The sequence below is a fragment of the Candida metapsilosis genome, assembly GCF_017655625.1.
Source record: "Candida metapsilosis strain BP57 chromosome Unknown scaffold3, whole genome shotgun sequence".
NCBI classification, from domain to species: Eukaryota; Fungi; Ascomycota; class Pichiomycetes; order Serinales; family Debaryomycetaceae; genus Lodderomyces; species Lodderomyces metapsilosis.
In genome coordinates this window covers 232,269-248,989 of record NW_027138161.1, presented here as the reverse complement: position 1 = coordinate 248,989, position 16,721 = coordinate 232,269, and the positions used below count along the sequence as shown (strand labels likewise).

The window sequence follows — 16,721 nt, the reverse complement described above, 5'->3', positions numbered from 1 at the left end:
AAAGTACTTTTTCTACTCTATTATTCCTAAGAACCTCTATCAAAATTCAATAATAAAAATGTGTATTATCCTGAGAACTCTCATGAACCAACATTTCATTACACTTGTAATAATTGACTTCATTCTTGATGTTACTAATCTCCTTAGGGTCAGATAAACTATATTGTGTAACTGACTTATTGTACCTCTTGTAAACATCACTTGAAAAAGTCTCATTAATTTGAATCTTGTTGTTGAAATTGACTCGTTTGTTCAGACGTGGAGGTGGTTGTTGAGTTTGATTTTGTGGTGCGATGTTTGCGGCCATTTGTAACTGTTGTTGCTGATAAGGTTGGTATTGTTGATACTGTTGGTACTGCTGATACTGATGTTGTCCATATGGAGCATCCGAAGTATTTCTTCCCCGTTTCAAAATCGATGAACAACGAACCGGCTTAAGAACTGGCTTGTATTGCGGCACCGGCTCAAACTTGTGCATTTCAACTTCAACAGTTGAATAATCACGAAATTGCTTAATGTATTTCAAATGTATAGGCAAGTTCCTCTTTCCCTCTTCACTCAAATTACCAAGAATACGATTCAATTCATGATTCTCAACAACAACAGTAGTGCCGTCGGTCAGCAAATCGCGACTTATTCCTGGCGATTCAGTTCTTGTACGTTGTGGACCATCCATCAAATGTCGCGATCCAGTGATGTCGTCATCATTATCTTCTTCTTCTTCAATTGCAGTTTCCTTAATTGGAATTGGCGTGGTGGTCGCGGTTGTGGTCGCGGTCGCGGCTGCGGCTGTTTCCTCAGTATCACGTCTAGGAGCAACACCACTATTTCTTTTCTCAAGTTCCATTTGTCTAGCTAGAGCACTTTCATCCAAGTGGGACCAAAAGCCTTCGTTTTTCAAAAACTCAATGTTTTCATCGGAATATGTTCCTGTCCAAGTACCAGTATCATCACCCGCCGATGCAGTAGGTGGCGCAAAATTAGAAAGACCAGCAAGACCTCTACTAATCTCACCTTCGTCATTACTGCTCCCCCCACTTCCATCATCACCAGTAATGTCAGTTTCATCACGCATCTTTTGATCATCAATTTGTTCCTTTGTCAATTCATCATCTTTCAAGAATGGTTCACTCAATACATCACCGTTGTGTTTACCTCGTGCTAACATTTTCAGGAAATCTGGTGGCCTACTCGGAGTCAATTCACGTTCAAACTTCTCATCAAAAGTGAGGATAACATCATCGAATAACCCTTCTCCTTCAGGTTCAAAATCTGGTAATGCGCCAATCTTGAAAGAGGCTTCACTAAGCACCGATAAACGGCTAACATTAGCTGCGTCATTGGTTGGTTTATCCTGTTGCAACACTGTTGGCGATGGAGAAGGTTCCTCCTTCTTCGACTTGCCGAATCCAAACAAACCACGGCTGGATTTTTTTCTTGGCGAAGGTGAAGCGGCACTATTTAAAGAAGCATTGCCAATTGATGTATTAGGGGAGTCTTCCCTCTCCTTTGGTTTCAATTTCTTGAAGAATGACTTGAAGTTGGTAATTGATGTGGACTTTCCTAATCTTGGCGATGCTGAGCCAATGGAAGTAGAGTGACTCATTATTGATCCTTTAGGAGATCCAATAGGAATATCAAGATGATGATGGTGTTGTTGTTGCGGCATATTGGGTTGTGAGTGGCTGTGGAACGCAGGTGCTGGTTTATCAGGAAGGGGCTCCTTTCGAGTTAGATTTGGCTTGGAATGATGTTCCTTATGATCATCGGCTGCCGAGTTCTTGGCTCCATCTGTGGATAACAGAGAGGTCGTTCTCTGGTAATCACTCAGTTGCGGAGTCATTACCACTTCCTCTTTCAATGCCGACCCAACCTTGACATCTGAAGCTTTGAAACGGTTCATAGTACTATCATTTCTATTGAGATTGGTATTATGATCGTGATTATGATTATTATTATGGTGGTGATGGTGATGGCGTTTATGCTTCTTTGGTTTTCCCTTCACTTTCATACCAGGTGATTTCTCAATTGGAGGAGGAGGTACAGCGTCATGTGGAGGAGTTTGAATCTCATCGTCAGATACTTCTCCAGTTTTTGGAGTAACTGGGTCTGCGACTTTGATTGGCTGGTTCGCTGTAGATTGCGTTGTCGTTGCATTAAACATAGGTTGCTGCGTTGCTGTTGTAGGTTTACCAAAGGACAGAACTGTGGCTGCATTATCCATTGGCTCTAACATTGATGGCTTAGTAAACAGGGTCCCTGTTGTCTGCTTGGCCATTGATTGTGTGGTTGGCTCTCTGGCCCCGGGTTGTATCAACGTTCCCTCCTGTTTGAGCTGGGTCATGTATTCAGCAGAAGAAGTGGACGACGCATGACGATGATGTTTCCTGATCTTTTGACCAACAATTTGAACATCGCCTCTTGGTGGTACTTCCTCTTGAGCATCATTAATTAACCCTTTAAATGGTTTTGAATTGATTTCAAAGTCGGCTGAAGGAACCGATGAGAATGAATACGTGGGTGATAAAATTTGTTGATTCAATTTATCACCAGCTTTAGGAACATTTAACGACTTCTTGAGCAAGTTTTCTTGTGATGGATTTTGCTCATTAAATGTTAAAGGACTTTCCTCATTGTGAGTTTCAATAATCTCATTCAATTTATACAGCTCAGGTGAGTAATCATCAACATACAGGTCAACAAATGAGGCAGCATCGACACTTGGCTCTGGGAACGCACTTTCATCACTAGATGGGTCACTGATTGATGTCTTTTTAAGGTATACTTGACGTGGAGGTTGTAAATCAGGCACGTCCTGTACTCTACTTTCCAAAACTGAACAGTTAATAGGAATTGTAATGGTTGGGCTGTATGGAGATTGCTTGTCATTGGCTGCTGCATTCTGCTCTTTGACAGAGGAGATTCCACTTGATTTCGGCATATCCTCTTGAGTTGAATTAAATGACATGTCAGATATGTTTGCAAGCACCGGCTTTTTAGGAGAATCATACCTCTTCAAAACATTTTCTTGATGTTTTGAAGTTCCACCAGAGGTTTGCACCGATTCTGCTAAAACCGGTGATAGGTCTGAGGTATTATAATATTCATCCACACTCACTGCTGAAACGGACGATGACGAATCTCTCATTGGGTCGTGTACTAATTCGCTAGCCAATTCATCCTGAGGTGCAGTACTTTGATTTGGAGGTTGCTGCCGGTTCAAATTTTCTCCAACCGAGCTCAATGAGTGACCAGCACTATTGGAGCGTAAAGTCGATACGCCAGTGGCGGTTTTAAATGTGTCTTCACTGGTTGCATTCAAATTACTAACAACGGTATCGTCAGTTGCATCGTCACGACGATTACCAGCATCATCTGACAAGGAGTCCATGCTCTGCCTTTGGTCACTGGAACCACTGCTTCCCCTTTTCGTGTCATTATTCGTGCTTGAAGATGCGTCACGATGACTTTGAGGGCAATCGATGTTGTTGTCATATTGGCCAGCTTGAGTGTAATCTTGTTGCTGTTTATTTGGTTCCAGGTCGCTTTGAGCATTATTATTTTGCCGATTTGGTTCTACTTCATAATCTTCATAGTAATCCTTTGTGAATACTCCATTTGAGGTCACTGCCGGTTCATTTGAGTTAGCTTCTTGACGATAGTGTGGGTTTTGTACCTGATGGATGTTGTGGTGGGAATGTTCATCACTAATTGAAGTGGATGGAGTGTTACTATCGGACCTATTCAAATTTGTAGTTGAGTTATTATTATATGGGTGTTGAAACACATTTGACATATTTGAATTGGCTGATGACATGGAAGAGGAACCATTTGAGGAATGATATTGCTCTGATCTGGTGATGTTCTGCGAGTGGAGTTTTTGCAAGTTTCTTAGGCTTGTTGTGCTGTTATTCTTGTAGCTTTCGTATGGTACTTGACTGCTGCTGCTGTTGTCGAGGCTAATGTTGGTTTGTATGTCCCCCTTATTTTCTCTAATACTTTTTGACAAATTCTGTTTGTTTGCTAATCTCACATTCTGTAGTGAGTTTGATTTTGGAAGGGACGTGTAAGAGTTGTTTGATCTAATTGTGGGAGGCGCAGCAATAGCAGATGTAGATGATGGTGGTTCATTGGGGAACCGTGGTGGATTCATGTGTGGACCCATAGAAGGTGAATTGTGATTTTGATTAGGGTTGGATTGTTGTCCTTGGTTCGGATTACCACTGCTGCCGATATTGTTTTGCTTTACAACAGATCCATCTGGTGCAATCTTTCCCGGTCTATTCCTCTTTGATGGTGCCGTTCTGGGTCGAAAGACTTCTCCATTGGGGAAGTAATATACACCTTCTTTAGTATAGAAAGAGCCTGATGGAGCTCCTGTGTTTCTATAACCCTTATTAGGTACCATATTGTTGCTGTTGCTGTTGCTGCTGTTGTTGTTATTTTTATAGCGGTGGTGGTGATGGTGACCTTGGTTGGCATTAGTTGCGTTACTAGCATAGCTGCTGTAGCTAGTAGTACTGGTCATACTATTGTTTTTCGAAAAGGAGTCATTGGCAGCCAAACTAGGTGACATTGAACCAGCTATTTTTTTTGCTGGTCTTTTGATAAACTTGCTATCAACAGCCAACAAATTATCTGTCGACATGTCTCGTGATAGTGATTTGTTAAGTGGATTCTGCAGTTGTGACGCATATGTGTTTGCAGTAGACACTGACGTGATTGAGTTTTTTCTAGAATGAGGTGTCATAATCTGAGTCGCTGTTGTTGTTGTTTTGAGTATTTCTTTTGAAAAATGCCTCTAATATAGCGTCTAAGTGTATAGTTTCGTGAATTGGGGGCGTAAGTCTCGAGTGAGATGACAGTTTGTCAACTGTGATCCTAATAAATAAAAAATAAAGCGAGTGTCTGTGTTGTATGTGTTGTGTGATGTGGTGGTGGTGGTGGTCTGTTTTTTTTTTTTTTTGGGGGTCTCTTTTTCCTTCGAAAGATCTCTCACTCTCTCCTTTCAAAAAAAAATTTGATAGATCTGGTGTTTTGTGAAAACGTAGAAAGTTACTCTTTTCTCCTTGAGTAGTTGATGAATTGGAGAATGAGAGAAGTGTAATGTATGGTTTAGCTGTTGGAAGAAAGAGAGTTTTGAGAAATAAAAATTTTTGGTTATATAAAAAAGGGTTTTGTTGTTTTGTCTGTTGTTGGTTTTTGTTGTTTTACTTGTGGTATTAACTATATATTATTTACAAAAATAAAAAATAAAATAAAATAAAAAAAAATATAAAAATTAAAATTAAAATTATAACAAAAGAGAAAGAGAAAGAGCGACAATTGTAAATAGCGTAGTACCAGTAACCTTACATGTATATGTACTATAGCCTAAATAGTAAACAAACAACAACAACTCACTCCGCCCCCTATAGCTTCTAAAAGGCAGTCTAAGGCGTCAAATAAAAGAGACTAACTTATACAGAAAATATGCTAAATAATGCAGGACCTATATATAGAAGAGAAAGAACAGCGTAGTGTACTTTTTTCAAAATTAATGCGCCTTTGCTTATTATGCACACAAAACTATAAACAAAGACTCACAAAGCAAGATGGTATTCCTGTATATAAACCACAATAATGTTACTCAAATTATAAAAAGAAGAAAAAGGCTTTTCTTTCAAATGGGAAAGTACGATAAAACAACACAGTCCATTGTAGACCTTTGACTGATATCGAAACACTCGACTGATACTTAGTCACAATATCATCTCATAATTTCTTACCCAATGATACGCGTACTTTTAAACGATCAGTAAAACCTGCATATCGAGTGCTCTTTTGGTTGTTACTTACTTCCTAGGCTATATGATCAATAGTCCCTCACATAATATCGCATTCATGCAACGAAAGAGCCACGCTACTTTTCTTCGACCTTTACTTAGAGCTCGAGATTTCCAATTGTTATGTGGATGTATATAAATACTTACGAGACTGAAAAAAATAAAAAATTAAAAATAATTAAAAATATAATTGCATCAGGGGTAAAATTACATTAGATATATATCAGAACACTTTTTCGTTCCGATACTCGACTTCAGAAAGGTTCCTATGACTTATTCCATATTTTATACCCTTTTTCTCAATAGGCGAGTTCCATCGTTCCCATCAATTATACCTCATCCCTCCTATTTATATAAAATCTCAAATCAAGTTACATTCCATTATGTTTCTAGAACGTACATTAGTGGTTTCCTCTTTAGCGCGTATACGAAAGAAAACAAAACAACCTTTGCTTTGTGTACATACATACATTGTATTGTATTGTATTGTTGTTTTATATGAGAATGCAATATAGCCTGTCATTTCTTCTAATTTGTGTAAACAAAAAAAAAAAGTACGCGATAATTGAAAGTCGGATTTTAAATAACGGCTGGAATGTGTTTCTCTCACTAACGCCGAGTTTTGACCTTAACCGTAGTAACCTCCATATGCGTATATATATTCAGACACACCCTTCTCTCTAATTATAAATAGTTTTATAAAGTAATCAGCTTTTAAACAATTTGTTGTACTAAATTTAGAACTCTCACCTCTCAAAAAAAAAGAAAAAAAAAAAAGGAAAAGAGATTTTGTCTTCGGGACATCAAAGAAAACCACCTAGAGAAAGCTCTCATGGAGTGAAGTCAGACAGGATCCATCTTTTCCCTGATTTAAACTCCATTCTACAGTGGGTAAGTCAGATCAATTTATCTATCCGGTGAGAGAAAATTTTTTTTTTAAAAAAATATACTCGTATAATGTATATATATTCTGCTTTAACTCCGTCGCATTACTCTCAAAATGGAACGATTTTGTCAATTTTGAGCGAAAGAAATGAAATATCAACACCGTACTTAGTGTAATTATGCATAGTCTAAATTATTCTCTATTTTTATGTAGAATCGGTTAATTGTTAAGCTTCTTTTACAATAATCTAGACTCACATAGTCTTGAAGAAAATTCAGGGGGAAAAAAAGTGATGATATAACTAAACGTATCTGTTACCGTCGACAAGTACCTGTAGCTAGTATCCTCTAGTCTCAAAACAGGATGGATAGTAATGACAGAAAAGAAAAAAAAAAGTAATAGCGATTTAGCTACAGCAAGTGTCGTTCTCATTACTCTTGATTTATAAATCACTCTCTTTCTCATTATGCTTGGATCGCATTGTTTTATATATAAATATATATATTCCTATTGTGCTTAGTGGTTATGAGATCCACAAGGCGGGGGAGAAACAATAAGAAATGAAAGAAATAAATCTTATTGTACTATTTCATCTCATTGTGCCTGAGATATAGCAATCATAAAATCCTCCATCAAAAAGTAAAGAAAAAGTGGGCTATGTAAAATCTATCGTACAAGATAAGATTAGGAACCACTGAAGATTAGACGACATATCATGTATTAAGCCTCGTGGTGGATTATCTGCCAAAACAATTCTATTTCGCTTTTTTTCTTTTTTTGTCTACAGTGCGTTGGTTCCTGACATAAACTTACATTATGTGGATGTGCACTGACGCAGGTCCAAAGTGTCCCAAATAGCACTAACCATTACACCAGCTCACCTACACTACGAGTAGAGGGTAAAATGACAGATTGATTTCTCTCTGCATGAAGTCTTTTAGGTACATCGAACCCTACTCGTATAATTTTAAACTATCTCTAATGTACAAGCTGATTTGGCACAACGTATGGGTGCAAAAAATTATAAAAAGAAAAAAATAAAACTCTCTTAAACCCAAAATATCAAAAAAGGCAAAGCCACCCACATTACAGCATCTACAAAAGGACACTCCCCTAAAATGATTATAAATAAACTACTATACGTGATCTTCCCCTTACTCGTCTTTTTCATCTCCACAATCACCACCAGTCATGCACTTGAAGTCACAATAAACAACGTCAAGATAGACAACCCAGCTCAAGTTGTCAAATCAAAGTTTAAGAAATACATGCCTGAGTTACAGGATAGTTTGGAGATACCTGTGCGTCCTAACCAACAAAGTATCCGTGAATCATTCATTCACCCAATGAGTATTAAAGGTAAGGAAAAGAGTGATCGTGTTAATCGTCGTGGGATCAAGTCGTTGTTTAAGAAAAAGGGTCAGTCTTCTCTGACTCTGGTTCTGGTTCTGGTTCTGGCTATTCTGCTGACACTGATATTACCCAAACAGACAAGTTCTGATTTCATCGAAACGAAAGTTGATGAATATGAAGATAGCATCTCAATAAATCAAGTTGCCCATCCATTCAATGATACCACGTCAACAGTTCACTCACGACCATCTTGGATCAAAAGTTATCTCAACTTCAAATCAAAACAAACTATGGTCCATTCAATGTCAGTTGATCCCAATTTGAAGCACCCGGGACATAGTGGTGGTGGTGGTGCTGCAACATCGCATGCCAATCTGAAATTAAAGTCGAAAATCACCGAGTATGAGGATTCATTAAGCAATCCCAAAGATTTGAAACGATGGGTCCAACTAATCGCCGATAAACCAACAGCAGTGACAAATAAAGGTAGTGGCAAAGGAGATCACGCCAACGACTCGGTTTTCACTTCATCTTCAATCAGGACAAAGTCATTCACCACGGGAAACAAAAATGACCAACAACAACTTGAGATCGATATTGATGAATTCATAAATTATTTAATTAATGAACAAGGTTTTAATAGAAATGCTTTGCAATTCCTAAGAATGAAGAATTTGGATTATGGATTAGGTGAAATTGAACAAGAATTGAACAAGTTGAAAGATCAACAAACGAAACCAAAAGTTATCAAAATTGGTGGTGAGGAAGAGCATGTCAATAAAGCTAACAAGTATAAAGTTGGGTTTCATTACGTCTTGTCGTTGCTGTTGTGTATGTCTATACTTTTTTTATAATTGAAGAAACGCTCATACTATGTGAACGTTTTTCATTTGTTTAATCTTTATCCAATACGTCTATATTCGTAGAACTCAATCTCCACAAAACCATCATAAACGCACTTCGAAAAGGTTTAAACTTCTCAGCAACATGAAGCACATACACATCATGAATAGGTTTCCAGGTCCTCTTAGAATCCAGCTTATTGAAAAATTTAGATCGTTTTTTTAACCCAGCTTGCTTTGACTCATCTTGAGCAACTTCTTGCTTCGCTTTAGCCAATACATGTGGTCGTTGTTCAAGATACTTCGCCATGCCTCTAGCTATACCCAAATCATCTTCGGCAAACACATCCAATTCTTCCAATGTGAATATAACAAACATTTTTGCTGACCATAGTCCTATCCCTTTTAATTTACATAGTTCATTGTATATTTCATCAACGGTAGCATTACGGTAGAAATCGAGTGAGGTTAAATTATCATTGGGATCAGAAAAGACTTGACTTATATGTTGGACATACTTGACTTTAGGTCGTGACAATCCAACACTCTTTAATTCTTCATCAGTCATGCCAAGAGTTGCTTTTGCCGTAGGTATTGGTTCACCTTTCGCCTGGAATAGGTTTTTGAATTTACCTTCAATTGATTTTGCAGCTGCTCCACTTACTTGTTGAGCAATAACTGACCGTACCAAGCTGTACCAGAACAAATGGATTTTATCGTCATCGGCTTTGGCTAATTTGTCGTCAAATGCCTTGGATCCAAACCCAGTGAAATTCTCCCTGGTCACAATAGGATACAAACTTGGATCTACTTTGATACAGTACTCTATTCCTTTAATGAATCCTGGTGTGTGATAATCAACAAACTCCTGAGGTAACGTCAAGTCCAGTGGTATTTCCAATTGCGCGTCTTGTTGCACTTGCCCAAGTTTCAATGCTTCATCAGTCTTCTCAACTAGCTGCGATGGATTCTTGGGAGTTTTCGGAAGTGGCTTTGGCTTCGGCTTCAGTTTCACTTTGGAAACCCCATTTGATTTGGATTTCTTTTTGATATCAGTTGGTACATCAGTTGCTAATGGGTATACTTGAGACGTGTTTTCAGCCGTTCTTAAGCCTGATTTGTTGGATCTTGTAATTGGACCCATTGTGAATTGTCGATAGGATACGCGTTGGGTGATGATAGCGATACGAAATGTATTCTTGAAATACGAAATCAACTTGCGATATGAGGTTGAGATGTCTGGATTATTAATGATCCTCTTTAAATTTTTTTCCCTTGCTTTGAAATTTGTAGTAGCAACAATCAAAATTGGAATATCACTCAGGATTAATGTACAATAAGATTAGCAGTTATCTAACGAATGATGATTAATTGTGTTGTGAGAGTTGCCACGGTATAGTGTTGGAGATTTTTCCCGATGTCTGTTGAATCTGCCCATTGATCGTGCTTTAGGGGAATCTGTATCCAATGGATTCTTCTATCTTTCCAACACATCAATGCAAAACTTAACTACACTCTACTGCTTCCTTCTCTCATCGTTATCTTCTCAGTGCCACTCATTCGTGTTGTTCCAAATTTCCTGGGGAAGCCATTAATCACTCAACGAAGATGCAGAAAAAAAAAGAAAATGAAAAAAAAAAATTATTTGCAATCAACAGCCATCACAGGTTCATTCCATCTCATCTTAATCTCACATCCCCACCCACTCCTTTTCATCATGAGCATGATCGGCGTATATCAAGGGCCCCAGCCGCCCAAAAAAAGTCTTCAAGAAATGACCCAACAAGAACAAGCAGAAGAAGGAGCAAAATACTTTGTCGACTTTATGCAATCATGTCCAGGAAAAACCGCTATGGCAGGAGTCAGTGGGTTTGCACTTGGTGGATTCTTTGGTTTATTCATGGCATCCATGGCATACGATGTCCCCGTGGGATCAGATGCCGTTAAACATATTAGTGATTTACCATTTAGACAACAAATGAAGTTGCAGTTCTCCGACATGGCCAAGAGATCTTACTCATCAGCAAAGAATTTCGGATATATTGGATTGGTTTATTCGGGAGTTGAGTGTACTATTGAGAGTTTTCGGGCAAAGCATGATTTATATAATGGTGTCACTGCTGGATGTATAACGGGTGCAGGATTGGCAATCAAAGGTGGTCCTCAAGCCGCAGCTATTGGGTGTGCTGGTTTCGCTGCGTTCAGTTTGGCAATAGATATGTATTTGAGTAGTGATGCAGCACCACCTCCAAAGAACGACTATGATCTATAAGGAGAAAAAAGAGGCGACAGTTGGAAACTGGAGTAAAGATCTGCGATCGATTATGCTCTTTGTAAATAATACATATTAATACAATGTTTATAGAAATGGATTCTTTTTCATCTTAATCAGCAAAAGTAATAGCAATATCGGTATTTGAAATCGGCAGCAAGTACTGAGCTGGTGCAAAATAGAATGATAAGGACCAATATCGTCAAAAGCCAGTACCTTGACTGGTAAATGTTATTGCGTATCCAACTTGAAGTACTCTTTATCCGTGAGTTTTGTGTATTGGCTTTAGCTTTGGCACTCTCTAACTTTTTGAGTAGTTCATCCACTTGTGAATTATCATCATCGTCATCATCATCACCTTGTATGTCTCTCTTTTGACTCTTGAGATCATTTATCAAATCTAGTACCTCATCGAGCTTAATATCAATCAATTCGAAATCGCTAACTTCATAGGCAATACCATCCAATTCCTGATTCAATTGTGTCAATTTCTTTCTTATTCGGTCTTCAATCCTGTTTTGACTCGTTCTTCGTATACTTGGAGCACGATTAACTATTCGAAAATTGGATTCACCATTTATATTCTTCGAAGGAGCTAGATATGAATATGATGTGGTTATTGGTTCTGGTGCAGCTGCTGGTGCTGGTGCTGGTGCTGGTGGGAGTTCATTCACTGACGTGAATCGGCTTGTTTTGGGTTTGTTTTGGTTTGAAGGTAAGTAAGTGAGCGGTAAAGGATCACCCAAATTAAAAGATTCTTGTTTGTGTGATTGTCTATTCATATCTGCATGATAATTTGGAAATGCTCTCCCTCTCTCTTTTCTATTAGAATCAAGTCTAGACCTGTGTTACTACTAAAAAAAAAAAAAGAAATGGGGTTATATGCTTCTTCGAGTCTTATTTTTTTTTTGTTGTTTTCTGCTTTTGAATACTTTGTGTATTGTTAAACTACATTGTTTTGGTTTTATTTCTCTTTTTGGTTCATATGCGTCTGTCCTGGTTAGGAATTTTTGACGCGCCATGTAGAAATTTACATCAAAAATATGAGCTATAAACATTACACAAGTCTTGAAAGAATAGTCGCAAAAACTAAAAGAGAAAAGGAGGAGTAAGCTTTTTGACGATGATAAACGAACCAGAGGCGGAGTGACTAAGAACTTTGTGATTAAATTAATGCACATTTTTCTATATTCAAGGGTTCAGGACGCGTCTTTTTGTTACATTCATTGTTTGCCTATCCTTTTAACATGCTCGGTGTATGCTTCCTTTAACAAGTAGGTGACAATCCACATCTGGTTATATCTGTCAACTTTATTAACAGTTGCTTTCTGGGTATCTTCTTTGTTTGTAACTAACACTGATTCAGACTTGACTATATCCCAATGAGTATACTCATAAAACAAGCATGAGAACTTGTCAGCAACAAAATAGGAAACCGCCACTATCTCCGTCAATGGGTATAAACTCAAATTAGAAAGCTTGTGCTCTTTATACAATAAAGCAGCGACATTATCAATCGATGAAGTTAGTCTTTGATACAAATGTTGATGTAATACGTTCAGTTGTTGTAGTTGCAAAATTTTGTAAATATGAGACTCGTTGAATTTGATATCGGATTTCAAGATGAGCATAGTGAGACCGTACTTGGGCTTCTGGGTAGCTTCTGTAACTGTAAGTTCTCGTATCATGGTTCATTGCATTAATTTGTTCTGCTCAAATTGTTGCAAAAAAATGAAATAAAAAATAGTAGAATATACCATCATTCATTATCTGCCTATTTACACACCCACCCTAACATCAGCATGACAGATATTATCACCAACAATGCTAGATTTACATTCTTACAAAAACAAATCACTCGCAAATTGAAAGCAAGGACATTGATGCATAACAGCAAAATTTCATCTCAAGAATTCAACCACATAACAAATTTGAAAAATGATATCCCATTTCCCCTTAACTTGTCACATGAAATTAGGGACATAAACACCCCGGTAGATTCAGAAGACTTCTTTGACTTGTCAACTACACTGTATATCAATCGAGTAATCATGTACCCGGAAAATTTTGAAACTTTGATCTACAGCACTTTTATTCCTGCTTTGGAGGAGGAAGAATGTCCCGATATCTATTTAAAAGATGATTTATTCATGCTAGTGTGAGTGAAGTGCCAGCAGAGGAGCACACATAAAGAGTTCTTGAAATCAGGTAGTCATTATTCTACGTAGCTAATTCTAAAGATTGTAGGTTTAAAAATTCTTACTAATTGGAATTGGCTCACCGATATTGAGCACATTCCTAAGCCTTCTAGTCCTATCCAAACAGCTGATAGTAGCCAAGGTTAGCTCCACCTTTAGGAGCAACCAATGAAGCTTTGGCATTCTTACCAGAGGTTTTAACAACAACCTCTCTCAAAGTATTAAAGATTACAGTAAGAACTGTTGTATCCTCATCAACAGATAATGTACTATTCAGGAATGATTCAACTTCCGTATCAGTACTTAACTGTTCTGTCGTTGTTGTTTTTGCACGCGCATTTTCCAACATAGATTCCAAGTCTTGGTAAATCTCAGTAGTTCCCAAATCCTTAGACCTCTTGGGTATAGGACCCAGCTTTGGCTGGCGAATGGCAGCCTCTTTCAAACCACCAAACGGCAGCAAATTCTTCGGAATAAAAGCAAGACGATGTGCACAGCACAACTTTAAAACCTCCACGAACTTTTCAGTTTTAGGTATTGGGTTGTTGTAGGTTGCTGCATCATCGATATCAAACTCCACATGTGTGTCCTCTTGGCTTGATTTCTTGAAACGGAAAAAGCTTCTCGATTTAACCTTCTCGTTGACAATTTCATCACAAAGTGATGGCTTGTCATCATCGATCACAAGTAACTTCATTTGTTGGTTAAACCGATTGTGGAACCCATTGGCAGCAGATGTACCTATAACTCTAAAGCGTGTTCCCTTGTATGTAAAATCAGCAAACGGTTTAAAACTAGCTTGAAACATAACAACTTTGAAAGATGCAGAAGTATTGGGAAAAAAGTCAAATATGAATCGTTGATAATTGGCAAACGATTTAAGGTAGACAAAGCAGTAATCAAAAGTCTCAAAGTCAGTGTCATCACTAGCATATGAAGGTAATGTAGTATCTTCTTTGTACTTTCTGAAAATAAGTTGTGGGCCATTTTTACGTAATGAAGACCCGAGCGGACTCTGCATCCTTAAAAGTGGTAAACCTTGTCCAGTTGTTTTGAAAGTTACTGGAATAATATGATGACCATCATTGGACTTTTCAGCTGGTCCACCAGTTGACTCCACCGCCATGTCAGCATCCATAGTATCATTTGTCTTTTCTTTAGTTAACTGTTTGAATAGTTCATAAGATTCAGCACTAGGGAATATCAAAGTATCTTGTTTCAATGTACGATCAACAGAAAGCAACAGTCGCTTAAAGTCAAAAGCAGCAAGTTGTTTGTTCATGATATTGTTAGAAATCGAGTGTCCCTCAGTGGAGACTTGTCCTTTGTTGAATGGTCCAGTATTCTGCTCGTTTGAATTCAGGGACTCGGCATTTTCTTTACGACGGTTGTCTAATGACGCCTCACGCTCCTCTACCATTCTCATTTTCTCGATAACATAGGCTGAAGGATTCGATAAATTATCCAAAAATGTGCTTTTCAAACCAAGTCTTCTGACAATAGCAGCACATATACTGTCCGTATTCAACGACGCAAACGCTGCATCATCAATTCCACCCAGGTCCAAAGCAGTAGTATTGGAAGAGAACTCACCAACATCTCCATCTTCCGCGATAGATTCAACGGTTTGGAATGCATCATGATTCTTCTTTTCTTGCGAATGATTGTTGTCTTTAAACATAGTGATGGGTTGTTTTTAGTTAGCCAGTATTGATTGAAAGAAATTTCTGAAGGGCCAATGCAGTGGGAAGGACATGCATATATATACAATCAATTTGTGAACACTTAGACTTACCCCACATAAAGTCTGATGATTGATGTTTCGCTTCGCCCTATTGTTTCTCGGTTATAAAGCGCAAACGTCATGCAAAATTAGTTTTGTTCCCCTCAGGTGTCAACACAGAGGAGATCTCTCTCTCTCTCTCTATTAATTGAGCTTTTGTGTGATGTTCGGTTGGAATGAAAAAAATTTCTCAGAAAGATTTCAATACGATCTCGCCGCATCACTCATCACACCATCAAGTACAGTGAAGTATTAGTCACACTTTGCTTTAAGAATCCCTACCATTCAATGTCTTTCCAGGATGTCTTGAAACGAGGGGATGAGTTCCTAGAAGATTATCCGAGAACTAGCCCACTTTGGAACTATGCATCGCATGCCACGTGCTTGTTTATGATTACAGGATCCAAAATTATCCTCAATACTTTGTACAAACCATTTGTTCATAATATAGAGAAGTTAGATAATGCATTGGTGAAAGCTAGACTGGAAAATAGAGGTCTACTTACGGTCATGAATCATATGTCTGTTGTTGATGATCCTGCCTTTTATGCTGCACTTCCCTGGAGATACCATTTAGATATAGATACCATTAGATGGGGATTTGGTGCTCACAATATTTGTTTCAGTAATGCTTTCCAAAGTTGGTTCTTTAACTTGGGTAAGATTTTGGGAACAAAGAGGTTTGGAGAGGGTCCATTCCAAGGCTCATTGGATGCAGCAATTAGAATATTAAGTCCCGATGATACATTAGACTTTGAGTATGTTCCAGGAGTTAAGGAAGAAGCAAAGCCCGTTGTTTTGCAAACGGTTAATAATGTGTTTGAAAAATCAAACACGGATATGGTTAGAGCTATCAAACCATCGGCCGAATCAACAAACGTATTGATGTCTAAAAGCCCATTCGTACGATCAAAAACATCTTGGTTTCACGTATTCCCAGAAGGGTTTGTATTGCAGCTTCAGGAACCACACAGCAACTCTATGAGGTACTTTAAATGGGGTGTGAGTAGGCTTATTCTTGAGTCCACGAGAGCGCCAGTTGTTGTACCAATCTTCACGTATGGGTTTGAAAAAGTTGCCCCGGAGGACACAGCAGAGGAAGGTATTAAGAGATGGCTTCCAGCAAACATGGGAGCAGAAATACATTTGACTATAGGAGATGTGATTTCGGATGAGAAAATTGAGCAATACAGACAAGAGTGGAGGAAATTGGTCGCCAAATATATTGACAAGTCAAACCCAACGGACTTGTCAGAGGAATTGAAAACTGGTGACAAAGTTCAAGAGTTGAGGAGTTCCCTCGCGGCTTATCTACGCGATAATGTGTTGCAAATCCGAAACACAATTCCAACTCTCAAAGCAGAAGATCCAAGGTTCAAAGATCCAAAGTTTTGGAAGGTATATACCAATACTGAAGGAATGAGTGATGAAGACGTAAAGTTTATTGGCAAAAACTGGGCCATTAGAAGATTCCAATCTCATTTACCAGACTATGAAGAAGGTGAATAAATGAAAATAGATTTATACTTGTATATATGTAATATTTTGTATGTTTTAAATGT

The 16,721-nt window shown here is 38.1% G+C and overlaps 8 protein-coding genes across 8 annotated transcripts; 4 read left to right on the top strand and 4 right to left on the bottom strand. All coding sequences in view use genetic code 12, as the record gives it.

Annotated features, from left to right (window-relative positions):
• Positions 1 to 46: 46 nt before the first annotated feature.
• I9W82_002898 (uncharacterized protein) lies at positions 47 to 4,750 on the bottom strand (the record flags this gene model as incomplete). Its single annotated transcript, XM_067691803.1, has 1 exon — positions 47 to 4,750. One exon carries the CDS (start codon positions 4,748 to 4,750, stop codon positions 47 to 49), a length of 4,704 nt encoding a protein of 1,567 aa, XP_067548247.1.
• Positions 4,751 to 7,829: 3,079 nt separating this feature from the next.
• Positions 7,830 to 8,918, top strand: PGA46 (Pga46p; the record flags this gene model as incomplete). Its single annotated transcript, XM_067691802.1, has 1 exon — positions 7,830 to 8,918. The coding sequence occupies one exon, from the start codon at positions 7,830 to 7,832 to the stop codon at positions 8,916 to 8,918; it is 1,089 nt and encodes a 362-aa protein (XP_067548246.1).
• A 40-nt stretch (positions 8,919 to 8,958) lies between these two features.
• I9W82_002896 (DNA-3-methyladenine glycosylase II) lies at positions 8,959 to 10,050 on the bottom strand (the record flags this gene model as incomplete). The annotated part of the gene is made up of 1 exon (XM_067691801.1): positions 8,959 to 10,050. One exon carries the CDS (start codon positions 10,048 to 10,050, stop codon positions 8,959 to 8,961), a length of 1,092 nt encoding a protein of 363 aa, XP_067548245.1.
• A 573-nt stretch (positions 10,051 to 10,623) lies between these two features.
• Positions 10,624 to 11,178, top strand: TIM22 (translocation channel protein; the record flags this gene model as incomplete). Its single annotated transcript, XM_067691800.1, has 1 exon — positions 10,624 to 11,178. One exon carries the CDS (start codon positions 10,624 to 10,626, stop codon positions 11,176 to 11,178), a length of 555 nt encoding a protein of 184 aa, XP_067548244.1.
• A 116-nt stretch (positions 11,179 to 11,294) lies between these two features.
• I9W82_002894 (uncharacterized protein) lies at positions 11,295 to 12,866 on the bottom strand (the record flags this gene model as incomplete). The annotated part of the gene is made up of 2 exons (XM_067691799.1): positions 11,295 to 11,952; positions 12,469 to 12,866. 2 exons carry the CDS (start codon positions 12,864 to 12,866, stop codon positions 11,295 to 11,297), a joined length of 1,056 nt encoding a protein of 351 aa, XP_067548243.1.
• Positions 12,867 to 12,980: 114 nt separating this feature from the next.
• I9W82_002893 (uncharacterized protein) lies at positions 12,981 to 13,340 on the top strand (the record flags this gene model as incomplete). Its single annotated transcript, XM_067691798.1, has 1 exon — positions 12,981 to 13,340. The coding sequence occupies one exon, from the start codon at positions 12,981 to 12,983 to the stop codon at positions 13,338 to 13,340; it is 360 nt and encodes a 119-aa protein (XP_067548242.1).
• Positions 13,341 to 13,491: 151 nt separating this feature from the next.
• I9W82_002892 (uncharacterized protein) lies at positions 13,492 to 15,057 on the bottom strand (the record flags this gene model as incomplete). Its single annotated transcript, XM_067691797.1, has 1 exon — positions 13,492 to 15,057. One exon carries the CDS (start codon positions 15,055 to 15,057, stop codon positions 13,492 to 13,494), a length of 1,566 nt encoding a protein of 521 aa, XP_067548241.1.
• Positions 15,058 to 15,447: 390 nt separating this feature from the next.
• TAZ1 (lysophosphatidylcholine acyltransferase) lies at positions 15,448 to 16,668 on the top strand (the record flags this gene model as incomplete). The annotated part of the gene is made up of 1 exon (XM_067691796.1): positions 15,448 to 16,668. One exon carries the CDS (start codon positions 15,448 to 15,450, stop codon positions 16,666 to 16,668), a length of 1,221 nt encoding a protein of 406 aa, XP_067548240.1.
• Between the last annotated feature and the right edge of the window lie 53 nt (positions 16,669 to 16,721).